The 16,455-nt window shown below is 39.9% G+C and overlaps 1 protein-coding gene across 1 annotated transcript; it reads left to right on the top strand.

Moving 5' to 3' along the window:
* The first annotated feature begins 4,031 nt into the window (after positions 1-4,031).
* CCDC112 (coiled-coil domain containing 112) lies at positions 4,032-16,353 on the top strand. Its single transcript, XM_061369121.1, is given in 11 exon segments — positions 4,032-4,071; positions 4,074-4,128; positions 5,657-5,778; positions 7,468-7,578; positions 8,844-8,882; positions 8,885-8,962; positions 9,354-9,544; positions 9,546-9,902; positions 10,602-10,697; positions 16,042-16,151; positions 16,242-16,353. Coding segments are annotated over 11 exon segments (1,311 nt in total).
* Positions 16,354-16,455: the final 102 nt, after the last annotated feature.

Here is a 16,455-nt window from a genome sequence, read left to right as displayed (position 1 = left end):
GTCCTTGTTTCACTGTACTTTACGGTAATGACTTGTAATACAATAGACTCGTTGATAATGAAACTGATCTGGCTTGCACTCCCAGTTTGGTCACTGCCTCTATACTTTGGGAGGTATATAATAGGTGTGTAGAGCAATTACACATTTTTTTCCCCTCCTTGTTTGGTTAGCCTATGAGGGAGACATTCCCACACACCCTAGTGACAAGTACAGCTATTACTCAGACTCTGGCTAGAATAGATAATGCATCTACTCCGACTCCAAGCTTAGCAGTTCCACCAGCCCCAACGACAAGTACAGCAGCTACTCAAACTCCAACAGCAGCAGACAGTACAGCTACTCCAGCTCCAAGCACAGCAGCTACACCAGCCTTATCTTTGAAAAGCCCTCAGGATTCTCAATAACTGAATCCAGAAATTGGTGAGCTACTGAACAGTATCTGAATTACACTATGACTGGAGACACCTTGTTAAAATACTTGCTGAAAACACATGCTTGCTATGGCACTATCCCTTACCAGTTAACAGTTTGCTAATCCTAATAACAGAAAACATGAAATGACTGTCACCAAAGGATACCAAATACAAACAAGTTCTAGACACACTTATTCTCTTGCATGTAATAATGAATTACAAGACAATCATTGAACTATAAAATACTCAAGGTTGGAAGAGACCTTAAAAGATCATTAGTTCAAACCTCCCTTCCACTGGCAGGGACAGACACTTACTAATTCCTATTCAGCAAATACGAAGTGCAACATCATAAAGAGGGAAGACATACAAGGAAAGTGCATTAAAAATACCAATTAGGCAAAAAAATGTCTTCAGTTTATACCATGTGGTTAGCATCTGTGAAAGCTTTTGAGTTCTGTGGCTGAGAAAACACTGGTTTGCAAAATCTCTTCAGCTAGCAAAGCCATTGCTTGAATAGACTTCTATTCTGCAGAAATGGAAATCGGTAACTTGTTAAAATTTCTATTAGTATAGATGAGTGAAAAACAAGATCTTAAGAATCCCAAAAATGTATTGAATAATGTGAAACTACTTATTTCCTCTCAGGACAGTAAGGATATATTCTGATCTTCCTGAAGGAAGCAATCAATACAAAACATAAAATCCTAGCAGAAGTGAAAACAGAATCATAGAATCATAGATTCACAGAATAGTTTGGGCTGGAAAGGACTGTAACATCATCTAGTTCCAAGCCCCTTGCCATGCACAGGGACTTATCAAACTAGACCATGATGCTCCAAGGCCCTTCCAACCTGCCTGTGTATGCTGCCAAGGATGGAGCATTTAACCCCACTTCTTTAGACAGTGTATTCCAGTGCCTCGCTACCCTCACAATAAAGAACTTCTTCCTTGTATCTAACCCTAACTTCCACATTTAATTTTGCACCCATCAGCCCTTGTCCTGTTGCTATAATCCCTGATGAGAGCCCTTCTCTGGTACCCTTATAGGCCCCCTTCAGATACTGGAAGGCTGCTATGAGGTCTCCAAGAACCTTTCTCTTCTCCAGGTTGAACAGCCCCAACTTTCACATGCTATCTTTTACATGCTAGGGTGCTCCAGCCCCATATTGTCCTTATGCTCCCGCTCTAGGCTTGCTCCAACAGCTCCCTGTCCTTCTTATCCTGGTGTCATGCTTTAACTCAGAAACAAGCAGCCGCTTGCTCGCTCTGCCCCCCCACCCATTCCTCCCCAGCTCCCAGAGGGATGGGGAGGAGAATCAAAAGAATGCAGCTCCCACAGGCTGACATAAGAATATCAGGTATAACGCAAAACCACTACTGCTACCAGATAAGGGAAATAACAAGGGAAGAGAATAACACTGCTCACTACCCACCAACCAATACCCAGCCTGACCCAAGCAGATATCTAGCCCTTCCTGGTAACTCCCCCCAGTTTATACAGTGGGCATAACGTGCTGTGGTATGGAATACCTCTTTAGCTAGTTTGGGTCAGGTGTCCTGTCTCTGCTTCCTCCCAGCTTCCCCTCCTCCCTGGCAGAGCATGAGACTCACAAAGTCCTTGGTAACAGTAAACGTTACCAACAGCTAAAAACATCAGTGTTATCAGCGTTGATCCGGGGCTAAAAGTCAAAACCACAACACTGCACCAGCTACTAAGAAGGAGCAAATTGACTGCTACTGCTGAACCCAGGACAGCTGGGGACACCAGAAGTGCACACAGTGATACTCGGATAGACTCCACAACTCATTAAAGTTGTAAAGTAGGTATTCTTTATTCAGTGCTGAGGCACATGGGGGCTCGCTCCTCCAAAAGCATAGGTACCTTTCCTTTGACACTCAGTTTGTTTATATTCCATATAGTGATTACATAAACATGAGATTGCTTCACATCTAATACATATGCAAAACCTATTCCTGACTAGTATTATAATTAGTTTTCAGGCATTCGTCCCATTGATGCACTTGGGCAGTGCCTCCTGGTGGTGGTTGTTAGGGGGTCGTGAGGATGAAGGCCTGTAGTTCCTTTTCATCGCTGCAAGTAATCTCTTGCTTTCACTCAAACTGAATAGGGTTTTGTCTCCTATCCAAACCTCAGGTTTGGTACAAGCCAGTTTTATGTATCTTAAAGCAGAAACTTGTTAAGCTTGTAAATTTGGTTGTTTCTTTTTTTTTTTTTTCTATGGATGCTATTTAAGCAAGAATGTCTTAAATGTTCATCACACAAGCTATGAATCTTATCTACTACAATTCTGCCTAGCAGCTGTAATTCCTACACTTCTGCTTCACAGTTCTAGCAACTTTTAACTCCTACAGTTCTGCTTCACCAAGCACATTGACTGCTTAAGCAGGCAGGCACAATACTAATCCTTTATTCCAAGGTATCAATGGTACTTCTTAATATCAAGCCACACGGCACTGCCCTACAGCCAGCACCACTTTTTGCCATATATGTGATGGATCTCCATGCAACAGCATTCCTGTCTTCAGCACATCACTCTGCTGGGACACCAGCTTCTGATGCTCAGGCTGTGGTCCCAGCAACTCTACACAACTCTGGGTGCTCAGATACCTCTGTGAAGAGGTGCAGAGACTTTGAATGTCACCTGCCACCTCCATGACGGCGGCAATCCATGTCATCCCACACACACACCTTCATAGTTAGGTTCTGACAACGCTGGCAGACCCCACACATAAACCCACCTTCCTGGTGTGGAAACCCAGCGTTCCAGAAGGCTACAACTGCCAGTCCACCCCTAAGCACTGCCGGGCTGGGGGTGCCACTGGGGCCACTGCTGGGGCCATGCTCAACATGCGTGCCCTTGTAACGACGGTCGCTGCTGTGGCCGCTGAGCAGCAACAGGTAAAGTCCTGCCACACTTCCCTGATCCCCTGCTAGGGAGGCAGTTCCTTTCCTCAGGCCCACTGGGTGTCGGCTGCTGAGGAATTCTTTGTACGAGTTGTAGGTAATTAACTTTAAAAAGAAACCTGTAGGAAGCAGTGCGGATTTGTGTAGCTGGCCTCAAAATGTAACCTGTAACCCGAACAGTTTTATTAGCTGTGTTCCTAGCATTTAAGGTTGTTCAGGGTTGCTGTGAATCAGAGTTGGCAATTTGCAAGGGTTATTAAGCAGGTTTCGTATTTTAAGCTTGTATTTTTGTTGAACAAGATGAAATGTGGGCAATCTTCCTAGTGTAGATTACATATTTATTTATAATCAGGTAGGTATTTCTTCCAACTTGCCAGAGACTGGCTGCTGGGAGAGGCAAGGCAGTTGCAGTGTGGTGAACAGCTTCTGTTAAAGCAAGTTGATGTCACATTCTTTTTTCTTTTTTTTTCATTTATTCATGAGAATACATTTTTTGTATACAGTCATCAGCTCACTGTCACTCATCACCCTAGTTTTATACCTGTGTGACTTAAAATTAGTCGAATTGCACCAGTATAAAACCAAGGTAATGCTGTTATTCTGCACTGTGTTGTTGTCTGCGTAAAAGTAGCTAATAAACATTTAAATAGCACTGATTTTGAGTAATACTTTATTTTGTTACATACAGAATGACAGGTACTGGTCAACAATTGCAGAACTGGAATATCAAAGCGAACAAGCTCAGAAATTTGATTTCTTAACAACTGCAGAAAATCTAAAAACTCAGCAAGCTGTACAGTTTGTTTTCATGCTGTTCTGAAGGTAATATAACTCGAGGTTCATGGTAAGAGTTTATGGTAATTAAACTTTTGGGCTAAAATTTTCTTTTGAGGAACTCAGGCAGATTATCATGGTTGTTACCGTAGTTCAGGATATGCTCATGAGCTCCAAAAAGCCTGTTGCATTAGACACAAAAAAGAAAGAGGATGTGACGTAACTGAGTTCTCAGTTTTCCTACTTAGCTGGTTTTACCCTTACTTTACGCCCTTAAGAAATACCAACGAAAAGGGAATTGCAGCAGCATTACAAGAGATTCCTCAGAGAAGACTGAAGACACTTCACCTGAAATATGTAGGCGAGTGGTTTGGAAAATGGAGTTTCAAGACAGCTCAGGCCCAGAAGTCATTTAAATTTGTTTCTTCACATCTTGAATAAGTGCTGTCGTAACTATTCTGGCAACTGAAACAAACAGAAGGTTTCTTCTTGAATGTATGAGCGTTATGAGGAAGAGCTGACACAGCCACCCAACTGAAGGAGAGGTTTGTAGTTGTGAATCTTCAATGAACAGTGACACTTGAATTTCAGAGCACTGTTTTATGCTGCCTGCATCAGCTCCTCATTTATTCTGGATCCTGAGTTATAGCTCAAAAATTGACTGATGGGTAATGTAGACATTCCCAAGCATCTTCAAACAAGACATGGTATTTAATTTTGGCTCATTAGCTTTCTGTAGTTGGCCTCTGAAGTTTTCTGGTGCACTGTGTGGGGAGATAGGGTACTTGGCAAAGCAAAGCATTTGAACTGTGGACCATGAACTACACTATATAAGGGTTTTAACCATATAGCAGCTGTAGACTGTTAAAGAGCCAAGCTGCTAGGAGAGACAAGTTTGTTGGGCTTTTGGTAGTGTTTAAAGTTTTAAAGATGTCTGTACTGAGTGGCACCTGTTGAGTTTTCTCTAAAGCTTCTGAAAGCAAGAAAAGCTTGTGTATACTATACACAAAGCATTGTCATTTACTGTAGAATTCTATTAAGCATTGTATTAAGTAATTTAATATCTGAAGTTACTTGAATGATAACAAGTTTGAATTTGAATCTTCAGTTGCAGTAGTGCTACTACCAGTGTTGAGGCTGAGGGAATGTACATGTTTTGTGTGTGCTGGGCCTCCATCTATGTGTGCAGCCACATTAAGACAACCTGCCTCTGTTCCTGCACTTTCCAATGAAAATTCTCATAAGACTCCCTGATAGTGAGCCACCGGTAAAATTTCAGGCCATTTCAGTGTGTGAACCTCTTGCCTGTTAACAAAATAATTTCCTTGTTAGCATCTTTCTTTTGCTCAAGTTCTTGGGTTACTTTGGTGAGTACAATAGCAGAAAGATTTTCCTTGAAAACACCTCTAGGAACAAAACAGTGATTTGTGTAAAATCTAAGAGTCTGTTGATACAACCTCAGCTGGATAATGACCTTGGATAATCCTGGGGCTTTGTTAAGTCTTCATTTCTTACTCAGTGCAACAACCTTTTTTTCCAGGCTTCCAAATCTAGATAAAGACAAAAATGGATATATTTACAAAATGAAGAGTGATTTCAGGATAGAAGACAGCATACTAGAGGAACTGGAACACAGCTTGACTGTCAGTAGGAAAACTGAAAGTAAGTGGGATTTTGGGGTTTTTGTTTGCCTTTTTTTTTTTTTTTTAATGTTACTGTTTTTATTTAAATGGTTTAAAAATCAGTAGTACAGAGAGGTTACTTCAGGTGGAAGGTGGATGCTGATAAAAGCATGGTATTTCACCATGTGTACAGCTTATAAAGATTTCCACAGGTGACTTGCAAAATTCAAATGCATAAACATTTTGGGCATTCTGTGTTAGTAACTATTTTAATCCTGAGCGTAGCAGGTACTGTTCACAACTTTGGTGGGAAGTTACTGTTTTAGAAACTTGGAATCAATTTTGTGTGTGTATTGTAAAATCTAATATAGTGTAGCTAAGGTACAATATATACTTGCCCCAATGTAAGTTTCCACAAACTGATTTTTGCCTTTAAATATACTTTTAAACAGTTTTTTTTGCATTTTTTCATATCTGTGGCTAATTAATATTCTGAATAGTGCTGTGAGATGGTACACGATCTGTCCTACAGTATCTATTCTGCTTAGGGACTAATTAAATACTTCAGGAAAAAAGGCTTCCCTATTCACAGTACCTAGATACCTTCAGAAGTAAATAAATCATGCTATGCCTGTTGATGTGGTAGATCAAAACAAAACAAGTTGAAGAAAGGACACATAGAGATAGCTAAAAATATCCTCACCTTACAAATGTGTATGTTTCAATGTGCGTCTTTTAAATAAACTTAACATATCCTTTATGTCTTGCAATTCTTAAGAAATTTACGTATTTCCAAGGAATAACTAAGTTTAAAAAAAATCAGAAAACTCCACGGGTAAGAAGGGAACATGGAAATATGGATGGAGATACTGTTGTGACATATGAAGGACTATCACGCTATATGTCCAATATGAAGGAATGAGTACGAGCTTTTAGGGTGTGTACTAGAACTCCCAAACTTCCTATTCACTATGTTCAGGTCTCTCAATATCATCTGTGTGCTATATGCTGTCCACGGTCTCAACAGGTACTAGTAAAGTCATGTTTTAGCTACATTTTGTTACATTAGGTCTTGAACTCTGTTATCCTTTCCTTAAACCAAATCTTTCAGGATAGAAGATACAGTTCCTCAGTACCTAAGATGTATCCAGAGCTTCATCCTCATCAGTACTGTATTTAGGAACACAGGAGGAGCCAAGTGGTAACAAAGCAAGTAAGTACCTGCATGCCTGGAGTACATGAAAACATTGTAACTTAGTTAACACAGCAAACAAACAAATCTTGTTGAAGCAGTGCATTCACATACACTTTCCAAGTTCGTTTTCAATGCTGAGTGGTTTGAGGCCTAGGTCTCCCTCAGAATTTTAGAGGAGGTATCATCTGCATAGGCAACATTCACCAAATTCCACTTATGTCATAAAAGGTTTGGGGGGGTGGGGAGAGCAAACTGTTTTAACCTAAATACGACTATCCTGTTGGCCCCTTCAAAAACAGGGAGCTACTGATTTATAAGTCTGTTGATACAGTGTGGGGAGCTACATGGCTCATGCAGTTAGCTACATGCAGTTACAATCATGCTAAAATGCTTAGTATGATGCAGTTTGTTAGGATCAAACAGACTTTGTGACCCTGCTTAGATGAAATCCCCAGTTTATCTTGAACACTTTATTGCTCCTGTTCTTCAATGCAGAAATTGTTAGAACTGTGGACACCTTATTTTGTTTTACAGAAGCTAAAATCCTGCAGCAGCTGTCAAAAATAAGACTTCAAATAAAAATAAAAATAAAAAATAAAAAGAGACTTCAGCATCAATTAAAATACATGAAACCTGCACCTGTATGTAAATCATTATGACAGATTTAAAAACATTTCCATCTACAGACAGGTTCCTTGCATAGTTGCTTGTGATTCTCCTGCAGACTTGGTATACTCCTGCAGTCTATCTGCTTTTCCAGGAGTCTTGGAAGGGAAGAATGCAGAAATGTATTTCTGCATGGAAACAGAGAAACTTCCTCTCTCTCAGAATTGGTGTGGGTTTGCTTCCTCAGCCTGTTGAAAGCCAGGTATTTTCTATGTCTAACTTTGCCTTACGTAAAGTTGGTATTCTACTACTGTTTAGATACAGCTCCCTTTCATTTGGTAAAATGTCACAGAGCAAGGGTGTACAGAAAACTAATTTCTAGCCATCCACATTGATTGAAGTATTAGTTGGAATATTCTGTGGGAAATGCTGAAAGAATTTATTCAGTTTGGATGTTCTGAAACCTTTTTGAAATAGGCACATTCCCCTATGATTACTACTTCATGTAGAACTCAGGTTGAAGTTCTGTTAGCTGAGGGCTTTGTGATGTTGGAGAAAATGCATCTCATTTCATCTGTGGAGTGTCTATTCTATAAAAAATGCATTATCTTCTCCAGCTGTTAGCAAAGATGCCAAGAACTAACACGGCATGAAAGCTGAACTAGGGAGTTTCAGATGACATAACAGTACTGATTTAGTTGATTATTATTTTTTAAGCCAGGTTTTAAACTGTGTGTTCAATATGTGTTCATAGAAATATTGTGCTGGTTTAAAACAGATTCTAAAACTTTTTTTTTTCTACCATTTCTACCATAGATCTTCTCTAGGCAGCTGTCTTGCTGTTTTTCTCCATATTGAGACTACAGTATGCTGACATTACAGGATAAAGTCTTACTTTGATGGGTCTTTGTCAGCTTTGTAGAGGGAGGTTAAATAGGATTGCTGCATCCTGGCGTAAACCAAAGATATGAGCAGTCACTTAACTGCATTGTTATAAAAATAAACAAAAGTGGAAACTTTTAAATAAGGCAGTCCTATTCTGTTAAATCAGTTGAAGTTTACTCAGAATGAGACTTATTTAAAGGAAGTAAGCATTTATTCTGGCTTTGCATCCAGTGACCTCAATCACTGTGAAATCACATCTTTTGAATAAATGAGAGTCTTTTAAGGCTATTTGAGATGAAAATGCATGCTTTTTTTGTACACTGAAGTAAATGTCAAAGAAGCCTCTGCAAGCGCCTGCATTTCTGCATAGTGCTGAATTACTGGTAAATACTTAAATAATAGTCTCTTTTCCTTTTTAGTTGTTGACAAGCTCAAAGAGATGATGGAAGAAGTTGAAAATGAATCAATGCTTTTAAAGAGGAACAGACAAATACTGTTATGGCAGTGGACCAGCAAGTTAAGTGCCAGTCCCGAAGCAGTAAGTGATCCTATCTGAAACTGCAGTTCTTGTTACATCCATCCTAAAGAATGTCTGTCCCCCTGTATAGGCAATATACCTATGCCATACTGACACAGAGAATTAGAATTCTTCTGACATAGAGAGCTACAATTCTTTCAAGCTACCCACCTGAGTAATAAACAATACACTGACAGAAAAATGGAGTTATAAAATAGGATGTGGATTTGTTAATTTCAAGGGAGAAAAAATATGTTTGCTTAAAAAAAGCATAATAAACCAACATTCATAACTACCCAAAGATGAATGCCATAATTTAAATGATTTTAGCAGGAATATGTTAAATACCCCTGTGTGATCTAGAATAAATTCAAAAAGTGAGAAAGCAGATACAGTTGCTTCTTTGTCGTAGGTTTTATCACTAGTAGACTTTTAATTCCTATCTGTATGCTAAGTTGTATCCTTGGAGCATGTTTTCATCAGACCAACAGGAATGTGTATAGTTTTCATGAAAATCTTACCCTCTCCCCTTCCTTCTCCCCCATTGTTCTCCCACAGTCAATTAAGAGTTGGAAAGAAAAGCAGCAGCAAGAAAAGCCAAGGAAACTTGAAGGAGAAAAAGAAATCAGAAAGAATGCTTAAGGAAGAATCACAAAAGCATGAAGAAGCTCAGAGGCAAAAAGCAGCAGAAGAAAGAAAAAGACAAGCAGCAATAGAAGCATGGAAGGAGCAGAAAGCAGTAGCATTGGTAATGGAACAAGCTTCACAACTAAAACTAGAATAAAAGAAGGAGAAGAAGTAACAAAAAGAATGCCAATGCCACATGAAGTTAGTGTTGGAAAAGTATACCTTGCTGAAGAAATATAAGGAGGAACTGAAGTTTGAAAAGGAGAAGAGAAAGGAGGTGGGAAAAGAGGAAAGGAAGAGAATTGCTGCAGAAGAAATTAATTTTCAACAGAGTGTGCAAAATTACATCCCCATTATGCATGTTTTAAATTCTTCTACTTCCTCATACAGTATAATCTGTTAAACACAAGTTTCATTTATTTAAATCTGTGATTCACTATGAAGAATAGCATCTGTTGTATACAAGAAGCAGTATGAAACTTTATTTTATACAAAAGTGTTCCTTTTCCTCACTATTTTAAATTCTACAGGATTATTCAAGTCCGCATTCCTTTCTGCATAAAGAAATGGTTTTATTTACTTCACTGTGAAAATGTTTGGGAAAACCAGCTTGGGCTGTGTTGCTCTCCAGGCTATAGAAAATGTCAGAAGACCTGGTTATTGTATGTAGATATGAACTCAAAAGACTTCTTTGAGTATCCTGAAGGTTTCAGTAGCTGTAAGGGCATGATAGATCTCATTTCAATGTGAATCTGATTATTGGAGAACTGATAGCATTGTCACCATCCCCACTGGAGTTCATTTTTGCAGAGATTAAACAACTACAATTTCTTTTTTCAGAACTACATAACTATAATTTGTTTGTGCAGGACAAGCTGTACCAGGTAGCTACACAGTGCAACTTCGTTCTGTACTGTGACAAAATAATTTCAAGACAACAAGAAAATATAACTGAAAAGGCTATATACATATTTCATGCAACTTGTTTTACTTCCAAAGAAATGTTTGGTTTTCTATTTGTTGTATGTTTCAGGATCTACAGAAACTGGAGCTAAGGATTCTACAAAAACAAGCTGAAGAAGAGGAAAAATGAGAAAAAGAAAAAAGGCTGGCAAACTTAAGAGAGAAGGTAACCTCTATTTTAATCTGACGTGTTGACGTGTGCATCTTAGCTGTTTCAGCTACCGTTTTCCTCACTGAGACAAAAATAATTATTTTTCCTTATCAAAATGGTTGATAAAGGCCAAAAAAAAAAAAAAAAAAAAAAAGTCATGCTTGTTCCCAAGAAACAAAATTGCAGCAGGCATAGCTGTCCTTTACAAAAAGGGGGGGAGGGGGGCAGGGAAGGGGCAAGGGAGAATTTACTGATTTGTCTCCCAGCAGTATTTATTCTGGGTAAAGCCTACAGCTCATACAAATGAACTGCAGTATCAGTAATGGTTTTTATTTTTAGATGGTTTTCTATTATTAGTTAAATAAGTAGACTGGCTTCCAGAAGAGTTTTGGGAACATTGTCAGAGTTTGTGGAGTTTTTCCTCTTAAATCACTAAAGTTTAATGACAGCAAGCAGTTGTTGCTCCTCTTACTGTTTCTGTATTCATGCTGTTTCCTGTGATGGTGTGAAGGGAAAAAAACATCTCTTCTGGCTGGCCACTTGGCTTTGGTTTACTCTGTACTTTTTATTAGAGAATCATAGAATAAACTAGGTTGGGAAAGACCTTTTAAGATCATCCAAGACCACCACTAAACCATGCCACTGAGGGCCTCATCTACACAGTTTTTTAACACTTCCAGGGATAGTGATTCCACCGCTGTCCTGGGCAGCCTGTTCCAATGCCTGATCACCCTTTTGGTGAAGAAATTTTTCCTAATATCCAGTCTAAACCACCCCTGGCACAGCTTGACGCCATTAGCTCTTGTCCTATCATTTGTTACTTGGGAGGAGAGACCTATGCCCACTTCACTACAGCCTCCTTTCAGGTAGTTGTAGAGAGGGACAAGGTCCCCCCTGAGTCTTCTCCAGACTAAACGTCCCCAGTTTCCTCAGATGTTACTCATCAGACTTGTGTTTCAGATCCTTCACCAGCTTTATTGCCCTTCTCTGGACCTGCTCCAGCACCTCAATGTCTCTCTTGTAGTGAGGGTCTGTTGTGGTTTAAGTCCAGCTGGGAACTCAGAACCCTGAAGCCACTTGCTCACTCTCCTCCCTTTTTCCCACCCCCACTCCCTGAGGGATGGTGTGGAGAATCGAAAGAATGTAAACCCCGTGGGTTGAGATAAGAACAGTCGAGTAACTAAGGTACCATACAAAACTACTACTGCTACCATCACCAGTAATAATAATGATAAGGGAAATAACAAGGGGAAATAATATAAAACTAAAAGGGAAAAGGAAAACAATAAACACAAGTGATGCACAATACAATTGCTCACCACCTGCTGACCAATACCGAGCCTGACCTGAGCAGCAATCTGGGCCTTCCAGGTAAAAAAGAAGCCATTTGTCAAACTCCATGACTGTCAACCAACAAGGAGCTCCATATGTTCCTGGGAGTGAATGAATGATGCAGACTTTGGATGCATGATTATGGTGTTCAGGTAAGACCCCTAGATGAACTGTTAGAAGAAACCCCTCTCTCTTTGAAATAGACTGATTCATCAGAGGAAGGCTTTAGAAATTTAAAAGCAGAGCTAATGAGAGCTGCAGCTCTGACTTCTGGATATGACTAAATCCTTTTGGCTGTATTCCCATGAAGAACAGGGAATAGCTTTGGTGGGCCTTACTCAGAAACTAGGACCCTATAAGAGGGCAGTGGTGTATTTTTCAAAACAGCTGAATGAAGCGAGCAAAGAATGGCCTGGATGCCTAAGGGCTGTGACAGCAGTTAAGAGGCTCACAAATTCACCTTGGGACAAAGGATTACTGTGCTAGTGTCCCATGTGGTATCAGCAGTCCTGGAACAGAAAGAAGCCCCCTGGTTATCTCCTTCATGTCTTTTTACTAATGTTGTCAATCGAGCATCCTTTTGCAGAACAACCAACAGAACTATTAACACCCAACTGCTTGGCCACTATGCAAAACTGTATATTCAAGCCAACCAGATATGAAAGAAACCTCTGGAATGGGCCCAGGAATTGGCTAAAGACAAAAGGATAAATATTTGGACTGATTCTAAATATGCATTTGGTGTGGTCCATGCACAGTGTGCCATCTGGAAAGAATGAGGACCTTTTGAACACACAGGAGAAACAGATTAAACATGCTACAGAAATTCTATGACTACTGAAAGCTGTTCAGCTACCTGAGGAAGTAGCTATTATGTATTGTTGAGGGCATCAACAAGCTGAATCTGATCAGGAAATTGGCAATAATTTGGCCAGTTTTGAAGCCAAACGAGCAGCTGAACAATCTAAACTCATTCCCTTAATCCCTGATGGCAAACTAACAATTGAGAAATCTAAACCTAGATATTCAAAGGAGGATAGAAAATTGATTGGAGATCTCAAAGGAGAGGAAAACAAAAAAGATTAGGTTCAGATACCTGATGGGCTAATTATAATCCCCTATAACCAACTCTGGAAGCTTGTTATGGATGAGCATAATAAAACTCCTTGAGGAAGCAACTCTTTGTATAAATACTTAGACAAACAAATTGAAGGCAGGAATCTGTATAACATAGTTCAGTTAGTGACAATGTCAGCTCTATCTCAAGAATAACCCTAAAATTGAAAGTAGAAATCAAATTGGTACAACTGGGAAGGAAGTTACCTGGGACAGCACTGACAAATAATTTTTTTCTGAGTTATCAAGACCAATATTTGTTGGTGTTAACGAATACTTTTTCAGGGTGGCCAGAAGCATTCCCTTGTAGAATAAATAATGCAAGACAAGTAATTGAAACACTGCTAAGCAGTGTAATACCTTGTTCTGGAGTACCAGAGGCAATTTTTTCCGACCGAGGCTCACCTTTTAGTGCAAAATAGTTACAAGAAAAATTATAAATTCATTGGCAACTATATGTTCCATACAGGCCAGTGGGCAAGTTGAAAAAGACCAAGCCTTACCACTGGCTCTATTAAGAATTTGAACTAAACCTCGGTCAAAAGAAGAGGCTATCCCATGTAAAATTTTATATGGAAGACAATATCAGTCCCAGTTTAAAGGAAAGTCTTCTGGAAGTGGGAGAAGGTTATCTCCTAAAGTTTCTGATCAATCTGGGAAAAGCAATTAGAAGAAAGAAGAAAATACTGAGGACAAGAGCGAGAGGCGTGGATTATCAGACTCACCCTTTTAGATCCAGAGACTGGGTTTAGGCTAAGAAGGAGAAGTGGAGCGGACCGTACCAGATAATATTGACCACCTTTACAGCAGTGAGCTTGATATATTATTCAAGAATAAAGAAAGCACCAGAACCGGAGAAAACATGGCGGATAGAATCTTCAGGACCCTCACATATGAAATTGTATCAGTCGTAATTTGGATTTATGTGGTAACTGACATACCACCTTGGGACTAATACTTATACCTGAAATTAATGCAGAATGTTACTGAAGTTGTTAATTGTAGTGACTGTTGGGTGTGTGCACAGTTGCCTGAATCAGGAGAAGATCAGGGCCTTCCATTAATTGGCATCCCAATTTCCAACACTATCTCATGGACAATTTTAAGATTTGGAACAGTTAATCCTAATCCAAGTATTATACTTGTATACAAAGATGTATTACAGCAGGAGCCAGAATAGGAGACTATGTTTGTTTAAATGCCACAGGTGTAGGTCACTATTCACATTGTAATGGTACTGTGGTTCAGCGGTGGCCTGCTCCTGAAGGGAAAGGATGGTAGTGGTTAAGTGAGGGTTTAACCCTATTGCTGAACAGTACTGCATTTCATAGTTTTGTGAGATGGCTAATTCCATCTTTGGGAATAAGTGAATTAGAGAACGCAATCATAAATATCTTAGCAACCATAGAGGAAGTAGAAAATTGCTGTTCCTGAAACAGATTTGGAGGAAATCTGGAAACAAACAAAAATATTTAATAAAATGGCCAAGGATGATACCTCCTGGGGTTTGAAGAAGTTACCTTCATGGTTACCTGATCTCTCCGGGTTAAGGCAACTGGATGCAGGAATATTAATTGTTTTAATATTGATTACTTGTGGTATAACAAAATTTTCTTCCTGGAATTGTAAATGACCTATGATAAATTATGAACACTGAAAAAGAAATGAAATGTAAATATCAAGTAGAACCAGGAAACTATTTCAAAAAGACTCTGAATGGTAATAGCAGTATATAAAATGTTGCAACAGAATTTTCAAAAGGACAGAAAAAAGGGTATAGACATTTGTTGGTACTAACAGACACCTTTTCAGGTTGGCCAGAAGCCTTTCCAGCTGGAAGCGCACAAGCCAGGGAGGTAACAAAGATATTGTTACAGGGTGGTTGTGAGGATTTTGAAGGTATGTGCTGTGTGAATTTACCTGACCATTCTGAATCAATGCATGATAAGCTGCAAAAATCGCAGGAAAATATGCAAGAGTTAAAATTGTTGGAGGCGGATTGGATGAATGGCTAAATAACCTAGGAGTTACTGGATGGTTCAGGGAAATACTTAAACAAGGCCTTCTAATCTTAGCTGTAGGACTACTCATTTTAATGAGTGTACCTTGCATAATGCAATGTATATCGAAATCACTTCATAAACCGATAGAAGGAACATGGATAGCTATGTCATAAATAATAGAGTAAAAGAATTTACTCACTTTATAGAAAAAGGGGGGATTGATGCAGAGGGTTGACCAATGTACAGGGGGGTTGTGCAGGGGGGTTGTACAGGGGGGTTAGAGGAATTCGCTTGCTTAAGCAAAGGTATTGTCTGTACCTATCGTGCCTCCTAAGCAGAACAAAGGCACTATTGATAAGGAAAAGCAGACACTTGGTTCTATTGACAAAGAAAAGCAGATGCCTGATTCTACTGATAAGCAGCTATTGATAAGGAAAAGCAGATGCCTGAATCTACTGGTAAGGGAGAGAAGCAGATGGTTTATGGCTGGGACCAAACCCTAAGGCCATACGTGAAGACTAAAAGGTGAAAAGTTCAAGAAGAGGAAGACTCATTTACTTCATCTTGAAGACCCCTACCCACAGGAGGAAGGCTCATTTACTTCATCTTGAGATCCCTGCCCATGACCAGAGGGGGCACTGCGCAGGCGCAAAGGACCTTCTAGCTCACTGTAATAGGAAGCAGGAATAGGACATGAGTATGTACAGGCGTATGGTGCAACCTTATAAATGTAGAGGGAAACAACACTGAGGTACGCATGACTTTGAGGAATTATCCCTGTGGTCTCAGCGCTGAATAAAAAGCATACCTACTTTACAACTTTAACGAGTTGTGGAGTCAATCCGCGCATCAGTAACTCATTCTGTGATCAACGAAAAGACCGGTTTGTTTGTTTGTTTCACTCTGAGGTTGAGGTTCACGTTAACAAAGACCTATACAGACTTACCAAGGGCTGGGAGGAGCGCACAAAAGAGGTCACACTACCAGTCTCAAAACCAATTCTACATACTCCTCGCAGGTAAGGAGGGGACGATGGATGCGTAGCATGACGAAATATAATTATAAATGACCTCTTTATGCCTTTTTTTTTTTTTTTCCTTGTTTTTAGAGCTGTCCCAGCCTGGAGACAAAGGCTGTACAAGAGCCTGTCGAAGGATGAGGGTGACCGTCAGCAGTGGAGCGGCCGGCAGCCCTTGGGAGCTGTCACAGAGCTTGAGTGACCCAATGACACATGCTGCCTTTGTGTTGTGTGCGCGGGTGTGAAACGCCTCACACAGACAGACGCCACCCGCTCACGTTCCCGCGAACCCCGCGTCTCCAGC

The sequence above is a fragment of the Neopsephotus bourkii genome, unplaced genomic scaffold (genome assembly GCF_033783945.1).
Source record: "Neopsephotus bourkii isolate Nb327-2 ecotype Australia unplaced genomic scaffold, CSIRO-AGI_Nbou_v1 NB_1476, whole genome shotgun sequence".
In the NCBI taxonomy this organism is placed as follows: domain Eukaryota; kingdom Metazoa; phylum Chordata; class Aves; order Psittaciformes; family Psittacidae; genus Neopsephotus; species Neopsephotus bourkii.
This window is presented reverse-complemented; position numbering and strand designations above follow the sequence as displayed.